Source organism: Podarcis erhardii (assembly GCF_964252035.2).
Source record: "Podarcis erhardii genome assembly, chromosome: 1".
In the NCBI taxonomy this organism is placed as follows: domain Eukaryota; kingdom Metazoa; phylum Chordata; class Lepidosauria; order Squamata; family Lacertidae; genus Podarcis; species Podarcis erhardii.
In genome coordinates this window covers 78749957-78775222 of record NC_138497.1, presented here as the reverse complement: position 1 = coordinate 78775222, position 25266 = coordinate 78749957, and the positions used below count along the sequence as shown (strand labels likewise).

The 25266-nt window shown below is 42.7% G+C and overlaps 1 protein-coding gene and 1 long non-coding RNA gene across 9 annotated transcripts in view; one reads left to right on the top strand and one right to left on the bottom strand.

Moving 5' to 3' along the window:
• Window positions 1-560: 560 nt before the first annotated feature.
• LOC309336073 lies at window positions 561-3462 on the top strand. Its single transcript, XR_014153889.1, has 3 exons — window positions 561-894; window positions 2472-3102; window positions 3136-3462. It is a non-coding gene; the product is annotated as an uncharacterized lncRNA (long non-coding RNA).
• Window positions 3463-8016: 4554 nt separating this feature from the next.
• The window catches only part of DEAF1 (DEAF1 transcription factor), a gene marked incomplete at its 5' end in the record, with an annotated part of 33748 nt that continues 16498 nt past the window's right edge, over window positions 8017-25266 (bottom strand). For 4 of the 8 annotated variants that reach the window (XM_081880445.1, XM_081880446.1, XM_081880447.1 and 1 more), the window contains 3 exons: window positions 8017-9379; window positions 10052-10141; window positions 16632-16697. In XM_081880445.1, coding sequence (XP_081736571.1) covers window positions 9275-9379; window positions 10052-10141; window positions 16632-16697 — 261 coding nt within the window. In that variant the 3' untranslated portion in view covers window positions 8017-9274. Of the gene's footprint in view, window positions 9380-10051; window positions 10142-16631; window positions 16698-19232; window positions 19357-24574; window positions 25065-25266 lie in introns of those variants that run through there. The other 4 variants (XR_014161107.1, XM_081880450.1, XM_081880449.1 and 1 more) reach the window with 4 other exon arrangements.

Below are 25266 nucleotides of genomic sequence, written 5' to 3'. Positions count from 1 at the left end.
TATGGCCTATCCACTTCCCTTCATTTGCTTGGGAATCTCATCAGAATGATTCTAGGCAAGACAAAAAAAATAAATTGGTGGGTGAACAGAACCTGAGATGGACCAGGGAAATGATTGAATGCCTTCTCTTAAAGAACCATAGAATTGTAGAGTTGAAAGGGAACCTGAGGATCATCTAGTCAACCCCCTGCAATGCAGGAATCCTCTCCACAGCTATCCCTAGGTGGGCTTGAATCACCAGTCTTCTGGTTAACAGCCAGATGCACTGACCCATTGCAACACAGAGCTCGTCAGAGGAGCAGCTTCTTGGACAGATGCACCCCTCTGATGACCTCTAGTATGAAGTACGCTGTGCAGGTAGCTCTACAAAGTTGATTTTTCTTTTTTAAATGCATAATATTTCCACTATACTGAAAACCCAGCATTGTGAAAGCCACCTGCAGAGCATACTTAATAAAGTCTTTTTTATTTTCCTTTTGTAATATTCCGTTAGTTTGGCTTTTAGGAGAATTTAAAGTTCCTTCTAATTTCTGCCTCTTGACATCTTTCCATGGATAGTCTATCATCCCATTTGGGAAGTTAATAGGCTGGGACCAAAGAATCACAACAACTGAGCAAGAAGCCGGCCCTATTCTCAGCCCACCCAGTCCAAGGAATTCCAATTCATCATGAAATCCTACAGGGGAACTTTCTTAGCATCGTTAGACTTTTTCCTGATGATGACAGACAAATTATGTGAAAAATCAGGGCCAAAAAAAAAGGAACTCAACAGATGAATCAATAAATAATATTTTAAAAAATAGTTTTAAAATATTTTTTCCATATAAAAATAAAGGTCTCCATATACTAAGAGCAGACAATTTTGACCTGAGCCAAGAAGCTGAAAGTATACAGGTGAAACTCGGAAAATTAGAATATAGTGGAAAAGTTCATTTATTTCAGTAATTCAACTTAAAAGGTGAAACTAATATATGAGATAGACTCATGACATGCAAAGCAAGATATGTCAAGCCTTTATTGTTATAATTGTGATGATTATGGGGTACAGCTGATAAAACCCCAAATTAACAATCTCAGAAAATTAGAATATTGTGAAAAGGTGCAGTAGCTATTCAATCCATAACACCTGCAACGGGTTCAGTAGGAAGCACAATCATGGGGAAGGCTGCTGACCTGACAGTTATGCAGAAAGCCATCATTGAGACCCTCCATAAGGAGGGAAAGCCTCAAACGGTAATTGCAGAAGAAGTTGGATGTTCCCAAAGTGTTGTATCAAAGCACATTAATGGAAAGTTATGCAGAAGGGGAAAGTGTGGAAGAAAAAGCTGCACAAGCAGCAGGGATGACCACAGCCTGGAGAGGATTGTCGGGAAAAGACCATTCAAATGTGTTGGGGACTTTCACAAGGAGTGGACTGTGGCTGGAGTTAGTGCATCAAGAGCCACCACACACAGACGGACCCTGGAGATGGGCTTCAAATGTTGTATTCCTCTTGTCAAGCCGCTCCTGAACAAGAAACAACGTCAGAAGAATCTTGCCTAGGCTAAAGGGGGGGGGGGGGAGAACTAGTCTGTTGCTCAGTGGTCCCAAGTCCTCTTTTCTGATGAGAGCAACTTTTGCATCTCATTTGGAAACCAAGGACCAGATTCTGGAGGAAGAATGGGGAGGCACACAATGCCAGATGCTTGAAGTCCAGTGTGAAGTTTCCAATTCCAGATGCTTGAAGTCCAGTGTGAAGTGTTGATTTGGGGAGCCATGCCATCAGCTGGTGTTGGTCCACTGTGCTTCATTAAGTCCAGGGTCAACGCAGCTGTCTACCAGGAGATTTTGGAGCACTTCATGCTTTCTTCCACAGATGAGCTTTAATGGGGATGCTGATTTCATTTTTCAGCAGGACTTTGGCACCTGCCCACACTGTCAAAAGTACCAAAACCTGGTTCAATGCCCATGGGATTACTATGCTTGATTGGCCAGCAAATTCACCTGACCTGAACCCCATAGAGAATCTGTGGGGCATTGCCAAGAGAAAGATGAGAGACATGAGACCGAGCAATGCAGAAGAGCTGAAGGCTGCTATTGAAGCTTCCTGGTCTTCCATAACACCTCAGCAGTGCCACAGGCTGATAGCATCCATGCCACGCCACATTGAAGCAGTAATTGATGCAAAAGGGGCCCAAACCAAGTACTGAGTACACATGCATGCTTCTACTTCTCAGAGGTCCAATATAGCTCTATTTGCAGTCCTTATTTTGCTGATTTCATTTAATATTCTAATTTTCTGAGATTGTTAATTTGGGGTTTTCATCAGCTGTACACCGTGATCATCACAATTATAACAAATAAAGGCTTGACATATCTTGCTTTGAATGTCACGAGTCTATCTCATATATTAGTTTCACCTTTTAAGTTGAGTTACTGAAATAAATGAACTTTTCCATGATTTTCTAATTTTCTGAGTTTCACCTGTATAGGAAAAAGACCTTGTAGAGTTTGCCCTGCTTTCCTAAGGCCCAAATCCACACATCAAACTCCATTCTTCCCTGGAATCACTATCCCTACAATTTAAGTCAACCCATCCAGTTTATATAATGATGCTCCAGACAAAATGAAAACACAAACAGGATGTCTGCCTGATTAAAGATAAAATCTCATGCGCACACAGAGTTTATAAGACATGCTTTGCTGAACTAACTCCATATAAACCCGGGCATGTACTGCTTCCTGCTGAATATTTCAAAATTATTGTTTCTATTTCCCAATAAGCTCTTGCAATCCACTTGTAAGAGACCTCCTGCTGATTCATGACTGTCCAAAAGGGTAATAAAGAAGGGAAGCAAGCCAATTTTCAGGCTGGGCCAATCTCACACTTCATTACCTTCCTTGCATGCACAGCAGGGGTTATTTAAACAGAGCCTGGCAGGGTTTTCTTGTACACCCAGGAACTAATATCTCCAGATATTATACATACATAGGAGTTGCAGTTTGGCTGGAATTATGCTTGGGATGGCTGAATCTGTCAATTCTGGTTTCTCTTAGTTTCCCATTTTTCCAATCTCAAATTCAGTTCTCAAGTTCACGTCAGTTTGTGGGGTTTTTAAAAATGTCATCATAATTTTAAAAAGTCATTTTTAAAAGGTTTTAAAAAGTCATCATAATTTTAGTGTGAATTTCTCATACTTACACATTTATATGCCATTTTGCCTAACATATACATTTTGGAGAGCATTTCCCCCTAAAATAATGCAGTTTGTAAGTCCCCCCCCCCCGCACTAGTTTTTTAATGCACATGATACTCCACTACTTGCATTTTTGTACATATTACTTGGCTGGTGACCAGCATTGCAAAATAGGAAGAATGTAAACTTCAAAAGATGGCTATGTTCTATTGTTTCAAAAAGTCTGAATTCAGCAGATTAACCTTCAAAGGCAACTGAACTGAATTTCTCTCTCTCCTCCCTAAATAGCACCATTGTGTGTGCGCTCTCTCTCTCTCTCTCTCTCTCTCTCTCACACACACACACACACACAAACACACTATTGAGCTCAGGTAATATATTTGGTTATTTGCATCTAATGATATTAATTAAGAGGCAGATGATTAAATCAACTCGCTATTTTGTAATACATTTGCTGTTCTAATTTTAACCTTCAAATGTGCCAACCAAGTGAGATTTAACCAAGGACTGTTGTCCCAAGGCAGTTCACGAATCATGTAAAGATGTGCACAGAATCCTGTAGCCATGAAGACTTCTGCCTTGGGAATTCTTTTGGAGATGATTCCTGAATTGCTTAGGTGTCACAATGGTACCAATGGGATAGAATCAAAAGACAATTTGACGTGGATTTCTAATTAACATTGAAGTCAGTTCCCTGCTGGAAATTACAAAAAGTAGGTGTGGAGGCTGGAGTGGAAGACTGGTAAGTGGGTGTAGAGCTTCTTAACCCAGCCTCCCCCCCTTTTTTTTATATAGGGTGAAAAGCAGCACTGCAGAGGGATAAATTATTAGCAGAAAAATACAGGAAGAGGCCGTAAAATTTCCTTCCTTCTCTAGCTGTTAAGTCTCCTGTTGCAGCTTCCACAACTGCATTTAAAGGGGAGGAGGAGAAATGTAAGGAAAAACTACGGGCAAATAAATGTATATTATTTCGGTTATATCTGTTTCAGTTTCTCAACATTTATCCTGAATAGTTTCAGACTGAGAAATTAAGACGGTCTGCTATGGCTCTAGCATGCTCCCACCCCTGGTGTACACATTAGCCACAATCCACATCTATCCTGCGGTTTCTTGAGAACTACTGTACTACTGTTTGTATTGGGGTGACAAGGTCCAGTTACCATTTAATGTACAGAGTGAGCAATGTTCATCTGGGGAATCTTGATTAGAGTGTACACTTTACCTGCTGCAATCACACTCAGAGAGAGATGCTCATTGGTAAGAAAATAATAAAGTGGTTTATTGTAGGAGATACATATCTTGGATAGAAAAGTTTCCAGTTCTGGTCTAACTAGTGTAGAGCTGAACAAGGTAGCCATAGTTAGTTAAAGATTACTTCTAATATTGAGGTCCAGGAGAGGAAGTGTGAAGAGCAGGAAGCTGTAAACAGAATGAAACGTAAGATGTATCACTCTGCAAGGAGATAAATAAGGTGATGGGTTAAAAGATCAGGGATGGTCTGGGAATGTGGAGGTCCCTCACTCTATCTTAACCCCATGCAAACATCTCTTCTGTAAGCTGAGTTGCATCCAAATTGCCAACAGTTCAGTGTGTTTTCCGTTAAACCAGCTTCCATCCAATTTGAAAATGGAAGCCACATTCGCTTGACGGCTAAGCCCTTTGAGACAGCCGTTGCACATGTGCAGATGACAGCTTCATGAATAGGAGTTCCAGGGGACTTCAGGTAAAGACATGCCTGCCTCCTCTCTGGTGTGGACACCGACTTGCAAATGCAACTTGAGAAATAGAGGAGTCTCACTACATTTTAAGACATGAATGTCTACATAGCCCAAGACTGGGTGGTGGTAACGTCAATCCTAAGTTTATTTGCTTCTATTGAGTCCTGTTGAGGAGAGTCTGCCGAACTAGCAGCACACAAGCTGGGTAATATTTGCCTCTGTTAATGCCCAACACTAACGCCTCATATAATTCTGCGGCCCCCTCCCATGCCTTGCGTTTTTGTACAACTAATGGCAACTAGCATGATAGTGTAAGCAAGGAACTACACAGCAGGGCAGCACCAGCAGGGAAGAAGCCTTGAAGAGTCACAAAATGTGTTCCCAAGGAGGCTTAGCCTCTTGCACAGGCTGTGCACCACTTAGTTGTGATTAAGCAAAGCTACATGGCGCTTCCTGACATTTTGTCCGCTAAACTGGTCAGATAAGAAAAAGTTGGGCCTTGGGGAAAAGAGGAGGGGAGAGGAAAGTAAGAAGGAAGTCAGTAGCTAGAGGTGCATGAAAATGCATGACCATGAAAGGAAGGAAGCTTGCACTGCCGTAGAGTATATTGTTCTGCATGCTACACTTCTCTTGGCAGCAAAATGTTTAAGAGGTTCTAGCACTTCCCTGGGCTTGGTTTCTATTGGAATGAGGTTACTGAAGGCTAACTGCCATTTTGAAATATTTGCATTTATTTACCAATATATCGGTTGCACATAGTTGGAGGTAGAGCATTGAAATGCCTCAAAGCTCATTGCTCCCACATCAGATCTTCTAGCAGAACTGACAGCACAATACGATTCTTGCAGAGAAAAACTCAACTCACTCTCTTTTTTAAAAAAAGGTTTCCATGTGTCTAACTTGAACTGCCAATCTAGATCCTTTGCCATAACCAGCTAGGAGTGGTTGTGAGGGAGAAGAGAGGCACCTGCCCCCCGTGGAAGAGGTTCGGAGATGTAGGCATACACCTGGTATTGGGACATATTTTTGTTTCATATGTGCTCTAAATCTGACCCTTAGGTTTGCACCATGCAAAGCAACCCTGCTGAGCTCAGTTTCCCCAGTCACCCTGATGCTATTGAACCCAGTTACTCCTTGCAAAGGTCTCCTTTCCCTGCTGAATTGCACTGCTCCTCTGACAAAAGGCCAAAGTCTAGCAGAAGACATGAGGAATGGGACTGAAAAAGAAGCAACTCCTTTTTCCAAGCCCATCTCCTTTTGCAGCCCATTAAGAGTCGAGTCAGCTCTTATCTTCATCAGATAAAGGTCAGGGTGGCACAAACGCAGCAGATAGCACTGGTGGCCTTTCCATTCAGAAGGGAGATGATAACCAAGACAACCCTAAAGAGGTAGGAAATATCAGGACTCTCCCTTCTTTCAACCTCCAAACCCTGGTTTTGCCATGAAGCACTTGCTTAACTCTCCCATGTCTCCTCATCTGCATCCAAGGAAATGCGTTGGCACACGTTCCTCCCTTGCAACTATCTTCTCTTCCATTCCCTCTTTCTCCCCACCATCAAACATTTGACAGCCTGCTGTTCCAGGTGTGATAGAGGATGCTGCCCCACTGTCCGTGTTCAAGTAAGTTTCAACTGCTAGTCCTGTTTGATTTTATAACTGGGCAGATGCCATCTTGCCCTTTGCCTCGTGATTTGGGATCACAAGCCCAGTTTAGCCTCAAGATTCACCACAAAGTGATGACACCTGTTGAAAGCATTTGCAGATATCTTTCCCATTCGCCCATAAGCTCACATTCTAGTTCGAAGAGCAAGGCAAAGACCCTACCTTATCCAAATTAAGGGCATTTCCTAGTTTCTGCCTCTTCCTCTCACACCAGAGACATACTGCTTGCTCACATTGACTGCTAATCATGAAACTGCACTGGACACAAGCCAACGTTTCTTGCAAAAGACCCCACTGAAATGGAGACCGAGGTAATGTTATTGCCATGTACCACATTTTTCGCTCTATAGGACGCACCCGACCATAAGATGCACCTGGTTTTAGAGGGGGAGAACAAGAAAAAAAATTATCTCCCTCTCTGCACAGCGCCCCCTTCAGCAAAGCGGCAGAAGAAGCGGAGCCCCTTCCATTTCTCCTCCCACTTCGCTGAAGGGGCGCTGTGCAGAGAGGGAAAGCTGTTCAGCGCCTCTCCAGCGAAGCAAAGCCAGGAGAGCAAGAGGGACTGGTGCGCACCAATCCCTCTTGCTCTCCTGGCTTCAGCGAAAGCAATGCGAAGCCTCCGGAGTGCAGCGGGATCGCTCCCGCTGCGCTTCGGAGGCTTTGCGTTGCTTTCGTTGAAGCCATGGAGCCTGCATTCACACCATAAGATGCACACACATTTCCCCTTAATTTTTGGAGGGGAAAAGTGCGTCTTATAGAGCAAAAAATACACTGTATCCCTAAGAGTGGTCAACACAAAATGGACAAGGTGACATTGAAGCATACCTCTTATGTGGGATGTGTGTCAAGTACATACAGGTGTATAACTTCCCCACATTCTGATTATAAACTATATTACTCTCAGCATAAGGACCAAAATGGTGATGACACAAGTTCCTCTTACTTTACACTTTCTACTGAGGAGAATACTGCTCATTACATTTAACCTGCAAAAGGTGCAAGAAAAATTCCTCTGCCGCAGAGACATGATTTTTAAAGCTCTGATTTCCCTGGATGAAAGAAAAATGCACTATTTGGCTGTTATTTAAGACTTTCTGATGGGCTGTTTCATTGCTTAGAAGTTTTCAAAGCTTTGCAGCCAGAACTGGAAATTTGGCAACAGAGTTATTTGGCATGATCAAGAACAACCTTCCTCCCTAAAATTACACCAAAGTGCAATTGAAAGTCTATATATAGAATGCATTTGCAAAGCATCCGTGAATGTCTTTGCAATGCCAGAGTAACATTATGCTTTTCAATGCTGCATTGAAGCAAAAGTCAGCACGACCTTATTTGGGGAACATCTGATTGTGCGCAGCCACTCTTTATTTATTTTATTAAGTTTATTTTTAAGTATAATGCAAATTTATAAATAAATACGAGGACCAGGACAGACACTGGAAAGAAAATGGCAAGTGCTATCAATATCAGCAACATTTTATTGTGCTTCTCTCATTCCTCCGACTCCCAAAAACGTTCTTCCTTTTATACAAACGAATATGGCCTAAAACCAGTGTTCATTTTATATCCTGCAATTTTAACACTCAGGAAGGTGCTGCTTTCAAATCAATTCCCTTGCAGGAATAAAGTGAAACGCACAATTGCACCTTCTTGCTTATTTCTGGCAGCACGAAATCAGAGCTGTAAACTCTTTCTAAAGTATTAGTTTAACTGATTTGATTACTGATTAGTGCTGAGCTCTTTCTTGCAGGGGATATGAGAGAATGTTTTATCATTTATTTTATGGAGTGAAGTGGGTGGGGGTGGAAAACAAACTGAGATGTGTGAAAATTAAAATGATAGTGACCTCCGTAGACACAGTGCAGTCTTCTCAGTTTCTCCTCAGGAGTAAATAAGAGGGTGTTTTGTGCAAGACAAGGTGGCCTTTTATATGTAAGGTGTGTGAATTGGCTAGGTCTAGCTGTGCTATAATCTCAAGGTTTTGGTGATACTGGACAAATCAACTGTTATATAGCCATTCAAATCAATTGTTTATAGCCGTTCAGACACCACAGATTTGCATTGGCACTCAGAGTGAATGCGACAGGAAGTTTTCTGACTGCTTTGCAGTTTGCTCAGTATCCGCACAATACAGAATTCTGAATATGTCGGAGAACTTTGTCTTGCAGGGGGTGGGATGGAAGAACGCAACAACCAAAACTAAAATCAGTGATAGAGTCAAAGTCCAGGTATACCCTAATGTCAGCACACAAAACCCATTGAAGGGATGGACTGTTCCATATTCGTTTTGTTACATGAGAGGTAGGGAGAGAACAACAATGGCAACAATTCAAGTTTCATGTGGACCACTTTGGAGGAACCTCAAAAGAAAACAGGTCTCATAAACCACTTTCAAGAACCTTTTAAGTCACTTCAAAGAACCCGCCAGAGCTGTGGGATACAACAATTCAAACTACCCATCAGCTTTGCAGAGGTTTCACACAGAGGACTGTAAACATAATGTAAATTCCAGAGTTTTCTTAAAAGCACGCAGAGCCCCTAAATGTTCTCCTGTCTGTGTCTTGTCAGTTTTGGCACAGTTAGAGAACAGCAACATGTAAACAACATCACGGTTTGATCTTCTGATGAGTTCAGTTCAGTAGGACTTCACAGCGGGGTTACTGGTCCAGCCAGTCTGTTCCCTACACATGTCCATATAGATGGAAGAGGTGGGGCTCTTCAGACAATAACTTTCTCTATCACATTGTCTGCAACATCCACTTCTTCTGCCTGAACAGTAACTGTGGCTGCCTGGCCACATATATGCTGGTGGTCTTTCCAATCCTGAACAGGAGGGGCAAAAAGAAAAGAGTGTGTAATGAAAGCAGTTACCGAGTAAAAGAAAAATGTAGCAACACTGGGCAAGGGCTGTGGAATACTAGTTTTATTCTGCTTTGAAATTCCCTCAGTACATACACCAGAATCCTAATATCACTTAGCAAAAGGGAACTAAAATCCCATTTATACCCTGTCTCTCCCAAAAACATTTTCTCATTGGAAACTTAAGAGCACTAACTAAAAACAATAATTTTGCAACAATTCAATTAAAACTCACATCTTAAAAAAAATAAAAATCAAACATTGAAAGCAGCCCTAAAACTACCAAATGAAAAGACTTGAGTAACTAAAATATGTTTTAACATGGCTCCAAAAGGATAAGAGCCAGGGAATAAAACTAGGGAGGGGACTGTTCCCTAAATGGGCTTCCATCAAAAGCTATGGGCTTTTCAGCAGACAATGAAACCTGCCAGTTGGGTTTCACTAGATAATCTTCATGTTTGGGTAGGTTCACATGGGAACAGGAGGCCCTTCAGATGGGTGGGTTTTTCGTGAAGGAATCTACCAAGCAGCCCTTCTGATCAAGTCTCAGTGAAATAAATGAGTGGTGACAGCTGAAAAGTGAGAGGCCATGGGTGTTTGTTTCTCTGGCTTTGCGGAGTATAAGGAATTTATTACCTTCCGCTGACAAAACGTTGAGCAGTAATTGACTTTATGGCAGCCAGTGCACTCGTTCATTGCTTCTCGACCACAGTTTACACAGGATTGCTGTCACAATGCAGACACAGAAGCTAAGTCAATGGGGAGGAAAGAAGCACTCTCTCTTGCAAAGCCTTAATAGTACGAGATACATGATAAAGGGCAGAGGTGATGCACAATTACAGAGGTCCTGTGTAGGGAATACTTTATTTATTTATTTTTTAAAAAAATAATCAACTCTTGCCTACAGCAACTGAGCGCTTGGAAGGATTAAACAGGCACTTCAGTTCCCTAGACTTCTCCCCTTCAGTCTTTCTAAAGAATCAACAAGGAAGCCAAGGCTATACTAGTCAGCTTGGGACTCAGCTATACAGCTGCAAATAAAACGTTTTAAGTGCAACATACGTGTCACAAGATGGCGATGGTGAGCCTAATGGAAAATTCAATGTATTTTTTAAAAATGCTTTTAAAAAAATCATTTTCAGAACTTTTTTAATAAGTGTGTAGATTCCACCTTGGAGGGATACCTCTGACTTTACAGTTGTGAAGACCTTATGTGGCCAAAGATATTCAAGTGTTTATACAACAGACCAACTGTGGATTTTTACCATATTTTCTTTAATATTCCATGTATGTAGGAAGCGGCATTTCTCAATACTTCTTCAAATGCACATACGGTTCAAAACAAGGTTAGATATGAATAAACATGTTTATTAATTTAAGAACATAAGGAGAGCTAGCTGGATCAGGCCAATGGCCCATCTGATCCAGCATCCTGTTCTCACAGTGGCCAACCAGGTCCCTGTAGAGAAGCAGGATCTGAGCATGAGACTACTATCCCCTCCTGCAACATTCAGCGATCGGCATTCAGAGGCATAGTTCCTCTGGCAGTGGAGGTGGAACAGCCATTGTGGCTAGTAGCCATTGATAGCCTTATTAATATATTTACAATATAAAACAAAACATTGAAATTGTGTATATGAAAACAGTTTAAAATGGTATTAGAAATATTGAAAAGGTTAAAATCACCTCTAGCTAAACAGAAATCAAACACATGTAACTTCTGTATGACTGGATAGGTTTGCATAAACAAGAATTGTTCAAGCAGTTTTAGCGTATTAAAAAGATAACTTGATTATAGGTTTCAAGAACTGATGCATTTCATGCAAATTCTTCAACCTTATGAATGCTTATGGGTGAGCCTTGGAGGGAAAAGTGGGATATATAAATATCATAAATATATAAAATGAGTAAGAAATGTACAGCTTTATGTAGTTGTTGTGAACCACTTTGATTTTTTTTAAAAAATGAATTAGCTGTATGTATTTTCTTAAATCAATCAATTGATGCACTGTTATTGTGTGACTGAGTTTCAGATTGCTTTTTATATCCACAGCTTTGAGCACAGGTGGATTTGTGGGAAATGCTGTATATAAATAAATGAACTGTGTCTATGACTCAAAAGAAAAGAAAAGAAAAAAGTCCCACTTTGTAGTACACGTGTTTAGGTCTGCAGCCTGAACCTGATATATGGAACAGGATGGCCCATAAGAGAGCTCATTAGGCTCCTGCTTTCATCATGTCTCTAATGATGATGGATGCAGAAAAGTTTGCCGCATGGCCATTTGTGGGGAAGGCAGTAAACAGTGGCAAGCACAAAGTCCCAACTGATTATTTTTTTAGCTCCCATTATTTCTAAGCTCATTTCATGAATGACTTTACTTCACAACTCAAAATACCAGTTCCAGGAAAAGATTTATATATATGCTTCCTGATGAAAATGAAAGTTGGGGGGGGGGGGGTTGAGAGAAAAACAAGCCAACGTCATGCAAGGGAAATGTGTGCAGATGGGTTGCAGGTTCCAAAGGGTTGTTTAGGTTTCCAAAGAGCAGGAGGAATTGACCTTGTCATCACCCATCCTTTATTTTTCTTCAAAAATGCAAATCTTAAAAAAAATGACCTCTTCAGGCTTCTTTTTCCCAGTGTAACTTGCTCTCGGGGACTCTTGAGCACTGCTAGTTCTGGCTATAATAATAATAATAATAATAATAATTTATTATTTATACCCCGCCCATCTGGCTGGGTTTCCCCAGCCACTCTGGGCGGCTTCCAAAAGAATATTAAAATACTGTGACACATCAAACATTAAAAGCTTCCCTAAACAGGACTGCCTTCAGATGTCTTCTAAAAGTCTGGTAGTTGTTGTTCTCTTTGACATCTGGTGGGAGGGTGTTCCACAGGGAGGGCGCCACTACCGAGAAGGCCCTCTGCCTGATTCCCTGTAACGTGGCTTCTCGCAGTGAGGGAACCGCCAGAAGGCCCTCGGTGCTGGACCTCAGTATCCGGGTAGAACGATGGGGGTGGAGACGCTCCTTCAGGTATACTGGACAGAGGCCGTTTAGGGCTTTAAAGGTCAGCAGCAACACTTTAAATTGTGCTCGGAAACGTACTGGAAGCCAATGTAGGTATTTCAAGACCGGTGTTATATGGTCTCGGCGGCCGCTCCCAGTCACCAGTCTGGCTGCTGCGTTCTGGATTAGTTGTAGTTTCCGGGTCACCTTCAAAGGTAGCCCCACGTAGAGCGCATTGCAGTAGTCCAAGTGGGAGATAACCAGAGCATGCACCACTCTGGCGAGGCAGTCCGCAGGCAGATAGGGTCTCAGCCTGCGTACCAGATGGAGCTGGTACACAGCTGCCCTGGACACGGATTTAACCTGTGCCTCCATGGACAGCTGTGAGTCCAAAATGACTCCCAGGCTGCACACCTGGTCCTTCAGGGGCACAGTTACCCCATTCAGGACCAGGGAATCCTCCACACCTGCCCGCCTCCTGTCCCCCAGAAACAGTACTAGCCAAACTAGGTGTCTCCAGGAGAACATCTGCCACGACCTGAAGCAGCTCGGGCAGGGAATCCTTGGTGCAGCGGGGAGGTCGGTACACCAAAAGGAATCCTGTACTGCCCCTATTGCCCAACTTCCAGAACATGCACTCAGAGAACTGGGTCTTCCCAATAGGATGCCTGGTGCAAACTAATGACTTCCTAAAAATCACTGCAATCCCCCCTCCCCGCCCACAAGGCCTGGGTTGCTGTGTGTAAGAGAAACCTGGTGGACAAGCAGCGGCAAGGACAGGCCCATTTGCTTCATCCAACCAAGTCTCTGTTACACATGCCAGGTCAAATCCTCCATCCATGATCAAGTCATGGATGGCAGTGGTCTTATGAATCATTGACCTGGCATCGCACAGCAGCACCTTCAGGTCATGTGGGTATCCCTTGCTGATTCTAGTATCCGTCCGGTCAGGACCAGACCCGGAGGCAGGGATAGTCCTCAGACAACGACTAAACCTGCCTCCTCTGTAATGACATGGTCTGGTCTTAGCGTAACTCCTCCTCCTACCCGTGATCACTGAGATCGGTTGTCCCAGCACATCCTCCTCTGTGGAACATGCCCCAGCCATTTTGTTGGCTGGGACCCACTCCCCGGCAGCCCTGACCCCTCCCCTTAAAAACAAAATAAGACCTTAAAACAAAAAAAACAAAAAAGAAACAACCCCCCAGAAAACAAAAAACAATACAAATAAAAAACTGTAATACAACTGGCTATGAAACACAAGCATGTGCTGAGAGAGCTCAAATATGGAAAGGGGTAAATAAATAAAAATTAGATAAGTAAAACTCATTAAAACAATATGGTGCTGAACTGTGAATAGAAGAACAACAGTTCTTGGTCACCAAAGTGAGGTAACAGGAGCCTACAACAGAGGGAGACAAGGTGGTGCCCTCCAGATGTTGGTGGACTACAACTGCCATCAATCCTGACCATTGGCCAAGCCAGCTGGGGCTGATGGGAGTTGTAGTCCAACAACACCTGGAGCGTACCATATACCTTTCCCTGGTCTGTAATACTGAAAAACTGGGAGAAAATCCTTCAAGAATAAGAATACTGAGAGGCATAACTTTTTAAGCTGAAGGCTCTGCATTAGACCCCCCCCCCCCCCCCCGCAATCTGCCTTTTGCCAGTCACTTGGAAGAACCAGGATTTTTATTCGGAATAAGAACAGGTGGGGGAGAGCTGTGAGGAAGCATTAGAATAAAGAATTGATTGAGCATAACTGCATTTTTTTCATTCACCTAAAAACAGGCATTAAATCCTCAGGCAACACTTTTAATACAACTGGCGGCAGGGAACGGGACACTGCTTTGGAGAGCTGTCATTATGTCCTTTGGTTCATAAGATCCCATTAAAGTGAGCAAGCTCTACGTGTTGGGGTGGCTCGTTCAAAAGCTGAACAAAAATAAGGACGCAAGGAATGTTTCCCAGCTCAATCTGCTTATAGCTCATACCTAGGCGTGATTAGCAACCTGGTATAATTGAACGAGGCCAGCGCAGGAAGGGATTCTTGGCAGTGAATAAATTGACATGCTGTGAAAGCATTAACACAGGCCATATTTAGTGCAGATGGATCTGCTAGCTTTCGGGCCCAACTGATTCACACTCTCATTATCACCTCATTTGTTTGCACCATCTGCCTGCAAATTATCTGCAAATCTTGAAATATAACAGGTGCCAGAGAATTATATACCTTGATTTTAGTGGGGGGTACGGCAGTAACTGCTTGTGTACGCAAGCCATTGACAACCTGACACTGCGGCTTGTACAAGGTTTGATATACGTGGGAGCAACATATGGGACTAAGGCCAAAGTAGATGTGCCAGCAGGAGACCCGAGACTGGATTGCCTATGTTTTCTAAAAAGGCAAATGTAGCCAGAGAGGCCTGCCAATCTGGATCAAAGCTACAGTGGTGCCCCGCAAGACGAATGCCTCGCAAGACGGAAAACCCGCTAGACGAAAGGGTTTTCCGTTTTGGAGGCGCTTCGCAAAACGAATTTCCCTATGGGCTTGCTTTGCAAGACAAAAATGTCTTGCGAGTTCCTGCGAGGTTTTTTTCCCTCCCCCCCCCCTTTTTCTAAGCTGCTAAGCCGCTTATCAGCTGATCCGATAAACCGCTAAAAGCCGCTAATAGCGCTAATCCGCTAAGCCGTCAATGGGCTTGCTTCGCAAGACGAAAAAACCGCTAGACAAAGAGACTCGCGGAACGGATTAATTTCGTCTTGCGAGGCACCACTGTATAATGTTGGGTGGGCTGCTTCAAACTCACCCTCCCTTGTACCATTTTCCTGATAGGCATCACAGCCTTAATTCTGCTCCTTGCCTCTCAGGGGAAAACGTCCTTGTATGGAAAGCATGACACACACACACATTCCCCCCTAGCTATAATCCAAATAAGCCCCCCACCCTAGTGCATTTGTCTCTTTCAAGAGCCGCAGAACAGCCTGCTGCCTCATCCTCGCTGAGCTGTGAGTTTGGTTGGGATCTACACTGAAGGAAGCAACTGGGATGTTCTCTGATCAGGGAATGGAAAGTATTGCACAGACATCTCCCGCTCTGCCACCTTGAGTGCCAGTGGGATGCACAAAGGAGTGGTTGGATAGAGCTCCCTCTGTCAACATTGCCCTTGAGCCAGTGCCACCAACTGGACTCACACACTTCTGCCCCGACTGGGCTAGGCGAGCTGGGTAGCACTTCCAGAGACCACCTTCTGCACAGGAACAGGTCAAAGTGCTGTGGACTCACAGCTTAGAGTTGTGAGCACCGGATTCACTTCCACAATACAGTCGTCGCACAGCAGAGTATAGCAGAGTATAGCAGAGGATAAACGACTCAGAGAGCAGCTCTGTAGAATATCTTCTTTTATTCTATCTACAACTATAATACACAACTATGTACAGAGCTAAATGAGGTCTAAACGAAAATGCTGAACTGCACTGAGTGTCTGCAGCTGCTCTTAGCAGCAACCTTATCTATACACATGATCTCTCTCTAACACTCAGTCTCTCTCTCTCTTTGATGTGAGGCTGGAGCGGAATAAGTAGAGAGCAGAAACCGCCCCCTCCTCTCTCGAGAATCAGCAGAGAACATCAGCAGATTCTTGGATATGGGAGGGGTGAAATCTCCTCACCCTCCTTATGAGTTGGAAACAGGACACATATGCACTCTTTTAGCCTCCACGCAACTGCAGAAGCAAAAAACGCAATACTCATCAAGTGCTACATCACACCAGGAGGTGCTGCTATCTACACTGCACCCAAATTTCAGATGGCACTATTTGAAAGAGGCTGCACACTTTGAGCACACATGTGTGCAGCGGGGACCCAAAGCCTGTCACAGGAGGCAAAGAGCACAAGCCATTTCACAGCTCGTCCCAGGGAATTCCTAGTTGTGCTTGTGTTATCTGACCGTGCCAGTGGTCTTGGCAGCAGAGCATCATGATACTGGAGCCAGAATAACAGAATGTCCCAAAGGCCACCACAAGTAAGTGGATGACAGCACCCTAACAGTCAAGGGGTAAACTTTGTCACTGTACCACCAGGGGATTGGGGGGCAGGGAGCAAACCAAAACTGGAAACGCATAACATTGACAGACAATGACAACATTGTACCAGAACAGAACAGAACGTTCCTGAACTGCTGTTTGATAGCAGTGCCTTGTGCTTACCTTAATGATGATTTCTGTTTTTCCATCTACATCTTCAGCTTGTTGAAATAACTGGCCCTGATACTGCTAAAAGGAAAAAGACATTGCAAACTTCAGCTTTACAGACATCTCAGGCTGCTCTTTAGAGCATAGTTAAATGATTCCATTAAGGTGTTCTGCTGCTATATAATTTTCTGTTCAACAACAACACTCCTGTGAGAAGGGAACTCGATGTGATGCAGAAGGGCTGTGACGAAGATCTCCTGTGCAATCTTTGCAAAGTGAATAGAAGCTGCAGGGACCTGACACTGGTTGGAGCCATTGGTCAGCAGCAGGAGAGAACCTGCTGCTGATTAAAAGCTGCTTTTTGCCCCACAGGGGGAAAGCTGCAGGGTCCTAGGTTTGTGTGTGTGAGAAAGGAATCACAAGGGCGTCCAAACAAGCTGCTGACAGAATGCTGCACTCACAAAAGCTGTTAATTTGGACACAATTTGATAAACTTCAGAACAAGAAAAAGAGTATTAATATTAATTTAAATTTCAAGATTTATCTTTATCTTCTTCTCCCATCAGTGAGAGCTTTCTATGGAGTCTAGGTGCTCCCACTTTTCTTCCTGCCATTCTAATATATTTAGTTTGGTTTAAGTACTTAGATTCACCATTCTCTGGTCTATATTGCTCTTTGAAGGGGTAGGAGACACCCAAGACAGTAGTTTAAAAGCTCCACCTTTAGGTTTGAAGCTCAGCTTTTACTATATTAATTTTGTTGGTGCTCTTCTTCCAATATCAGGGCCCTTTAATCTACTATCTTTAGCCTATAGTTTACTTTCTTTTACTGGTTGCTATATCCCTGCCTTTCTTTGTTGCTATGAAGAGTATCTTAGAGGGTATAATAGTCAATTTAACATAAAAGTAGGAATAAACATACGAACAGCAAATAACATTAAATAAAGGAAGATTTGAGATGAAAAGGGGTGGAATAATAGATTATGCAGCTGACAAAGGACTACCTAGAATCCCATGGACTGGGAAGTCTGAGGATAAGAGATAATGGTGAATACTGTATGATGTGTATATATAAGTTGTAAAAATGCATAGACAAAACAAAATAAAAAGAACAAGAACAAGAAAAGAGCATTAAAGAGCCAAGCATGGGAAGCAACATCATGACACAGAAGACAGAAATTGACTGTTAGCTTTCTACTTGTTGGTCCAGCTTTGATTCATTGGCTGAAAGTTGTTAAGATGCTACAAGGCATTGCCTTGGTACCAGGCTCTATGTAGATCACTACCAACAATGTTGGCCAGCAGCAATTCTGGAATCTATCTCTCCAGGATCTTTCACCTTCCTACATGTGACCCCTTGGTTGAAAGGGCCAGGGATAAAACCCTCCCCCTGAGCTTGCCTTGTCTGGAACCTTATCAAAACCTTAAGATGCAGGAAGGCAACCACAAGGATCCCAATAGTAGTCTAGCATTGGGGGGGAAAGCATTTTTACTTCTCTCCCATTGTTTCCAGTAGTTGGAACACAATGTGTTAATTTTAAAAAATCAAGAAGAAAAGAATGGAGGAGCATGAGAGTGTTCCACTGCTCTCACTTCCCATCTGCTAAGGACAGCCCAGCAGAGCATTGGATAAGGTGGACAAACCGCCTCCAGATTCCCTTCCCCTGCTTTAAAACTGTGCAGTTAAACTGGTAAAGGAAGTTTAGGTTTGAAAATCAAGTATTGCACAAATTCCAGTTCTCCATTACTCCACAAAATCTCCTTCCCCACCATCCCACCTCCAGTTAGAAAAAAAAGGAAATGGATATGTCTGTAGCTTTGCTAATCTTGGAGGAATGTCTTTATATCCAGACAATCTGTAATATGGTGTCCTCTTCGTCCCCTGACCGCCCCAGACATTTGATTGATTGGCAGCAGTAGGCTTTGAGGTCTCTTGAACTCTTTCTTTGCTCTACCTGCTTCCCTTTGACAAGCTTCATGTTGCTACAGGCTTATAATGAGAAGGAGTGCTACTGCCTTTGGGGTGATCCATCTTTATTTTGGCTTAGTTATCCCACAGGAAGGCTTAAACTTTGGGAGGGGGTTGGCTCATTAGGGAGACTTGCTAAGGTGAACAAGTTTGGGTAGGGCAAAAATGCATCGCAAAATTTCACATGGACATTTTTTGAGCTATAACACTTTCCTCTGTGATCTTAACTTAATATTCCTTCAAACCAAACCCTTTATTTATATACCTTTCATTCAGCATGGAAACAAAATAAATTCACAATGCAGGCAAGCTCCAGAGAGCCTTAAACTAAGCACAAGAACTCTGTTAGGCAGTGCTAAATAAATTAAGTTAAATGTATCAAGACTCGAGATACTAGCCAAAATTAGATTCAACACCAGCCTAGGGTGTTAAATCTCCTGAGGAACAGTTCAAAAACAATCTAAAGCAAAGTAGATTTATCCAAGAGTAGAACCTAATACTTAAGCAGATTAAAGGCTTAATTTCAGATCATCTTTATGACCTGACATCACGGCATTTAAAGGTCTGGAGTGTTGTGAGTTTACAGGAACATAAAATGACCATGGCATAGAATCACATTAGGCAGAGAGGAAAAGATGGAAATCTCACACTTTTTATGATATACTTGCTCTGTAAGCCAAGAGAAGCAGCTTTCAGCCTTCAAATACTGTGTAACATAGATACCAGTATTAACACTCCCAAGTATTCCAATGCCATTAAAGTGTAGTAAGCGCTGTCAAGAAAAAAAATTGATTTGGTTTTGGTTTTTTGCCTAGGAAGTAAAGCCAATTACCAGTACAGGTTTGACAGTCATGACTCATTTGATTGTTATAACTGTTCCTAAGTTGTAGTGTCTGCCTCTACTATATATTTTGCTCACTTTTCATTTGGGCACCTCTTAAGATACCACAACCCCATTTTGCATTAATGGTTCCTGAGATCAAGGAACAGGTTTGTCCATGTTGGGATACAACTGGATGCCATTTTGAATCAAGATGGCAGACTGAAACTTTCCAAACTACACTGATTTCAAAACTGCAATCATTTGTTGGTTTCTTAGAATTCCCAAGCAACACCAGATTTGATGCTGCTTGGTATTAATAATTTGGCTTATATATTCATATCATTGCCTTACATGTTCATAGTGTTTTAAAAGCCTGCCAAAAACTTCCCTATTCCGTCAGGCCTATGCAGCCCTGTTCAGGGACGTTTTTAATATTTAATGCTGTACTGTTTTTAACATTTGATTGGGAGCCACCCAGAGTGGCTGAGGAAACTCAGAGAGATGGGCGGGATATAAATAATAAATAATTGTTGTTGTTGTTGTTGTTGTTGTTGTTGTTATGCAGGCAATGATGTGCACAACCCTAACAATGGTCTACTGATGTTTGTTTTTAAATATATTTTTTGCTTTTTATTCATTTCAAACTTTTAAATAATTTTTACTGTCCAGTTTTATGCTTTTATAAACCACTGCGATAGATTTTTATGATACAGCATTATATACATTTTTTAAAAATAAATAAAATTGATAAAGGCCTGGTTTAGGTCTCTGTTCTTCAGAAAAAGCTTGCTAGTCAGAACAAATAATCTGACTTGCTAAGCAAAGCTAAGCAAAGTTGTGCTTTGCTTAGCAAGGAATGGGTTTGCCCACCAGTTTTTGTAAGGCTATTTTCTAAGAATGGTAACACAGTACATATGAAGGAAACGCCTTGATCCTTGAGTTGTGGTGAAGAAATGGGGGGAAAGTTTGGTGTTGGACCTCACCGTAAATGGCGCAAGAGAAGCCCATGAGAGGCATTAGGTCAAGGGTACCTCAACTTTGGATGCCTGAACACTTACATAGCAAACTGTGTGTATCAGTTAACTATTTGTATCTTGTTCTCAGGATTGTGGGGAGGGGTGTCCGTTACATGAAACAAAACCAAATCTCAATTAGAACTTCTTTCTGTTAACTCTAAGGAAATATGTGACATGTATGCATTTTAATATGTATCTGCCTAAGAGCTGAACTCTGTGGCTTTTAAACAGACCCTAAAACCTTTTTTGTATCCCAAGTTTCTTTATTGGATTTTATTAGTGGCTATATATAACGTTATCTCTGCTGTGTTATTATATGCTATCCATTCTATTGTTGCATTGCTCTTAACGTTTTCATCTTCATCTGGTTTGCACATGCTTGCCTTAAAATGTGGGGGTAGAAATAAAATAAAATACCAATATATATACAGTAAAAGCTGTGGTCATCGTGTTGCCGCCTTATAATTACCTCTCTGCAGCCACATATAATCATGTTTGGCATTTTAATCTGCACAAACTGTGCTGTGCAGACTAATCTGTGCTAGAGCTGGCATCTCTCTCTCATGAGACCTCCCTTCCAGACTAACAGTGAAATCCTGTGCATAAATACTCAGAGTTAAATGAGACCTAACCAATGTAAGGGGGTACAGATCTATAGCCTTAATTCTGCCATTTTTCCCCCCTAAGTCCAGACTCTGTAAAGCTTCCTGTATGCTTGAACTGAAGGGGAATTTTTCCCAGAAGCATTTTCGCAGCCCTGACAGAAAAAGCTTTCCTGGGCTATGGGGCTCTTGAAGATAGAGGATCCCTTGACACATTTTTAATCCAATCTTTAGGTCACTGTTAGGATGCAGGAGGACACAGAAGTTTCTAGATGCACAGTTCCCAGGCATCCTTTAGAACATCCATAATGGTGAAACCAGTTAACATTAGGCTTCTATTTGTTGTACAGAAATGCAGTTTTATCCAAGGAATGTTGGATGCTGGGCTGGAGGGTCAACCTCCCACCCCCAGCAAGATGTGGCTGTTTCTTCCAGTGTACCCCCAAACCCACAGTGTGTTGGGCCAAATATGGTTGTCGCCCAGCTATGCAAGCCAGCACATCTATCTCTTGCTGCCACCAAGGCAAAGCTCCGATTATGACAAGAGGGACAAGAGAAGACCGTTTCTCATGCTGCAGCAGAAGCCGACATCAAGCTGGAGCAGGATGAGAAATGTGTGCCATCTCCTCCCTGAAATGCTTTTACCTCTGAGGCAGAAATAAAATATGATCCAGATTTTTCCACCCAACATTATAAACATTATTTACCCCTTCAGAAAACCTAGATATATGAAATGTTCAATTATCTTAGAAAAATTCAAATACTATAGAGGAATGTTTAAAAGAAATGTCAGATTGAATAGTCACCTAACTACCTTTTTTCTCATATTTCGGGACAGCGGTTTCTGACTGTGTTTTATTAAAGCACATAACTCTGGAAGGTAATTACAACAGTCACACACCATGTCCTCAGGCTCAAGCTGGTATATAACTTAACAGGTAGCAGCCTGGGTAGCAGCAATATTTTTCATGAATGACTGGTGAGGAAACTATTGCTCTAACAGTCCTTATGTAATGCAACACCACAGTAATAGTAAAAAAAAACTAAGTAAAGGACCCCTGGACGGTTAAGTCTATCAAAGGCGACTATGGGCTGTGGCACTCATCTCGCTTTCAGGCTGAGGGAGCCGGCATTTGTCCACAGACAGCTTTCCAGGTCATGTGGCCAGCATGACTAAACCACTTCTGGTGCAGCAGAATACCCTAACAGAAACCAGAGTGCACGGAAACACCATTTACCTTCCTGCCACAGTGGTACCTATTTATCTACTTGCATTAGCATGCTTTCAAACTGCTAGGTTGGTAGGAGCCGGGACAGAGCAACGGGAGCTCACCCCGTCGCAGGGATTCGAACCGCCGACCTTCTGATAGGCAAGCCCAAGAGGGTCAGTGGTTTAGACCACAGTGCCACCTGCATCGCACCACCGTAATAAAGCACATTGTCTTATATTTCTTGAATTGCATGCAGTTGGGATGGGTGGGTGATTTCCCCCAGCTCTCCTCTATATCTGTGGCCTCTCCCCTCACCTGTAACCCAACACACACATTCCGAAGGACCACCCAACTCTCAGGAGCAGATTTCCAGGGGGCACAGGAGGATCCAGAGCGATGGGGAGGGGGTGGCAGGAACCCCTGGCCTTATGAATGTAAACTCTGTTCTGTTGTTTAAAACCACAATTTTCCTCTTGGTGTCTCTACCTCCTCACTCCCATGCCACGGACACTGGTGTTGTGCAACTTGCCTTCTCCTTTGCTCCCCTATCCCACCATGACTTGCTGCAAGTCCAGGGTTGTGATGTGGCACTGCAAATCCTCTAATGGGGGCTGTGCAATGACAGCCGTATATGTTTATGTGTACAGGAAGGGGTGGGATTAATTCTTTTTTTGAGTCTCAGATAAAATGAAACAGAAAAGTTCATTTGACGGTATGAATTCTCCAAGTATCGAAACAGGAGAAAATGACTTCTGTGGCACAGAAAAGAGCAGCTTTTCTTTCTGTCGCCAATTAAATGCCTGCATTTATGAAACTAGCTTGTTTCATTTCCACTCATTAACAACTTAATCTACATGGCCATATTATCTCCTTCATATTATCTCCTTCCGGGTCATGAGTTGCTGTCTTCTTCTAACCAAGATGTTTAAGCCAATGAATATCCTGGAAAGAAGCCATTGTATGGCTCACACATCACTTGCCTTCTGCACACTTCAGCTGGATCTATAAGTATAATAGGAATATGTGCGTGCCTGCCACTGCTGATTACTTCCCTCTGCTCCCCACCAATGCGCAGGAGAAATGTTCAAGTCCAGTCCCATTGCCTGTCATGCTAGTTATCCATTTTCAGGAAGTTTTTAATGTAAAGGAGCATTCCAAAACAGCAGACCCTGTGCCTGCAGCTTCAAGTGGTGCAACCCACGTTACCAGGAGCCTGTCCTTTTATTCTGCTGCATGTGTAGGGCTAGCTGAAGCAGCCACTGTGAAGCAAATGTAAAGCCCTGTGTTTGGTGGAATGTGAGGCACGGTGCCCAGAGATACGTGCAAGGCATCAGCTGACAATGCAACTATCAAGGGAGAAAAAAGGCATGGGCTGACCAGTCTTTGAACTACAACCCAAATGCCCTCTGTGTCAGGTTGGTAGCATAGATTCCACTCTCCCCCCCCCCCCGCATTTTTCTGACTACTCCTATATGTCCCCTGCTGTGATACCAGGAGGGGTTTTTGTAGACCTTCAAAGCCCACCCCCAAATTTGTCCAATAAATAGTAATAATAATAATAATAATAATAATAATAATAATAATAATAATAATAATAATACAGTGGTACCTTGGGTTAAGAACTTAATTCATTCTGGAGGTCTGTTCTTAACCGGAAAGTGTTCTTAACCTGAGGTACCACTTTAGCGAATGGGGCTTCCCGCTGCTGCCGCGCCACCACCACGTGATTTCTGTTCTCATCCTGAAGCAAAGTTCTTAACCTGAGGTACTATTTCTGGGTTAGTGGAGTCTGTAACCCGAGGTACCACTGTAATAATTTTGAAAAAAATCTTTTTACTGACTGAATGCTCCCATCCTGGTGATACCAACAATTGTTTTGTGCACACACCCAAATGCCCACCAATTTATTTATTTTTTTAAATTACTGATCACTCCTATGGTCCCCTACTGCGATTCTGTGGTGCCAAAATGTTTTTGTGATTACCCAAGACCTCCCCAAATTTTATCATTTTATTCAATCAATCAATTTAATTACATTAGATTTGGGTTGTTGTTTTTAATGGCCACACCCACTTTGACATACAGCCCTTTGCCCCTGGTAGTTGACCACAAGACAATGAGACCACTGGCCCCTAAAAGGTAATGCACTCCTGGTCTAATAACTACCATCATGTCTGACCTCTGAGGTTCCTGGGGGATTTTTGGTCAGCAATCCTTTGACATCCCCGCCCAAGGCCATTGAGTGACCTTTGTTTATTAATGTATTAATAATTTTTTTATATGCCATTCCATAGGAGTTCAGAGTGGAATGCCGTGAAATAAAAAAACAAGAAACAGTAAAATCCTAGAGAGCTCAAAAGCGTTTTAATACATGTTTAAAGTGTTAAAATGTCCTTCTAACACAATCAGCGAAGGAGCCATTCAGATATCCGGGAGGTGGGAGTTCCAGGGGTGGGGTGGAAAGGGACAGATAGACCATAGAAATGGCCTTGTGCATGCTGTTACCTTACAGATAGCTGAAGAAACAGCAAGATCTCAGCTCAGGATTATATGGAGGAAGGTGATTCTTCAGGAAACCTAGTCCCAACTTGTTTAGGACTTTATAGGTCAAACACCATCACTTGGAATTGTGCTTGGAAATGAATAGGTGCCAATGCAGTTGGTACAAAAAGAGGGTGACATGAGTCTTATATCCCACTCCCATAGGAAGCTTTTATGGCTGCTAGCTGCTCCAAAGCCAGGACTGCAGTTCAAACACTGTCCACTGCATCTCACTGGCTCTATGAAGTTTTAGCCACCATGGTTGCATAGAAGAGCACGCAAATCGTCTGGACAAACGACCATGGTTAGGACTAGGTAGTGGCTGGGGCTTTAGTGTCCTTATAGTTCCTAAACCTATTCCTATTACATCGCTTCTTTCCCCTGTGCTGGCCATTTTCATCCCATCCTCGCCCTGCTCCACTCACCCCAACCTTGTAAAAATAAAAAAAATGTCATTTTCTGTGAATGTCTATATGCAGTAAACGGTAT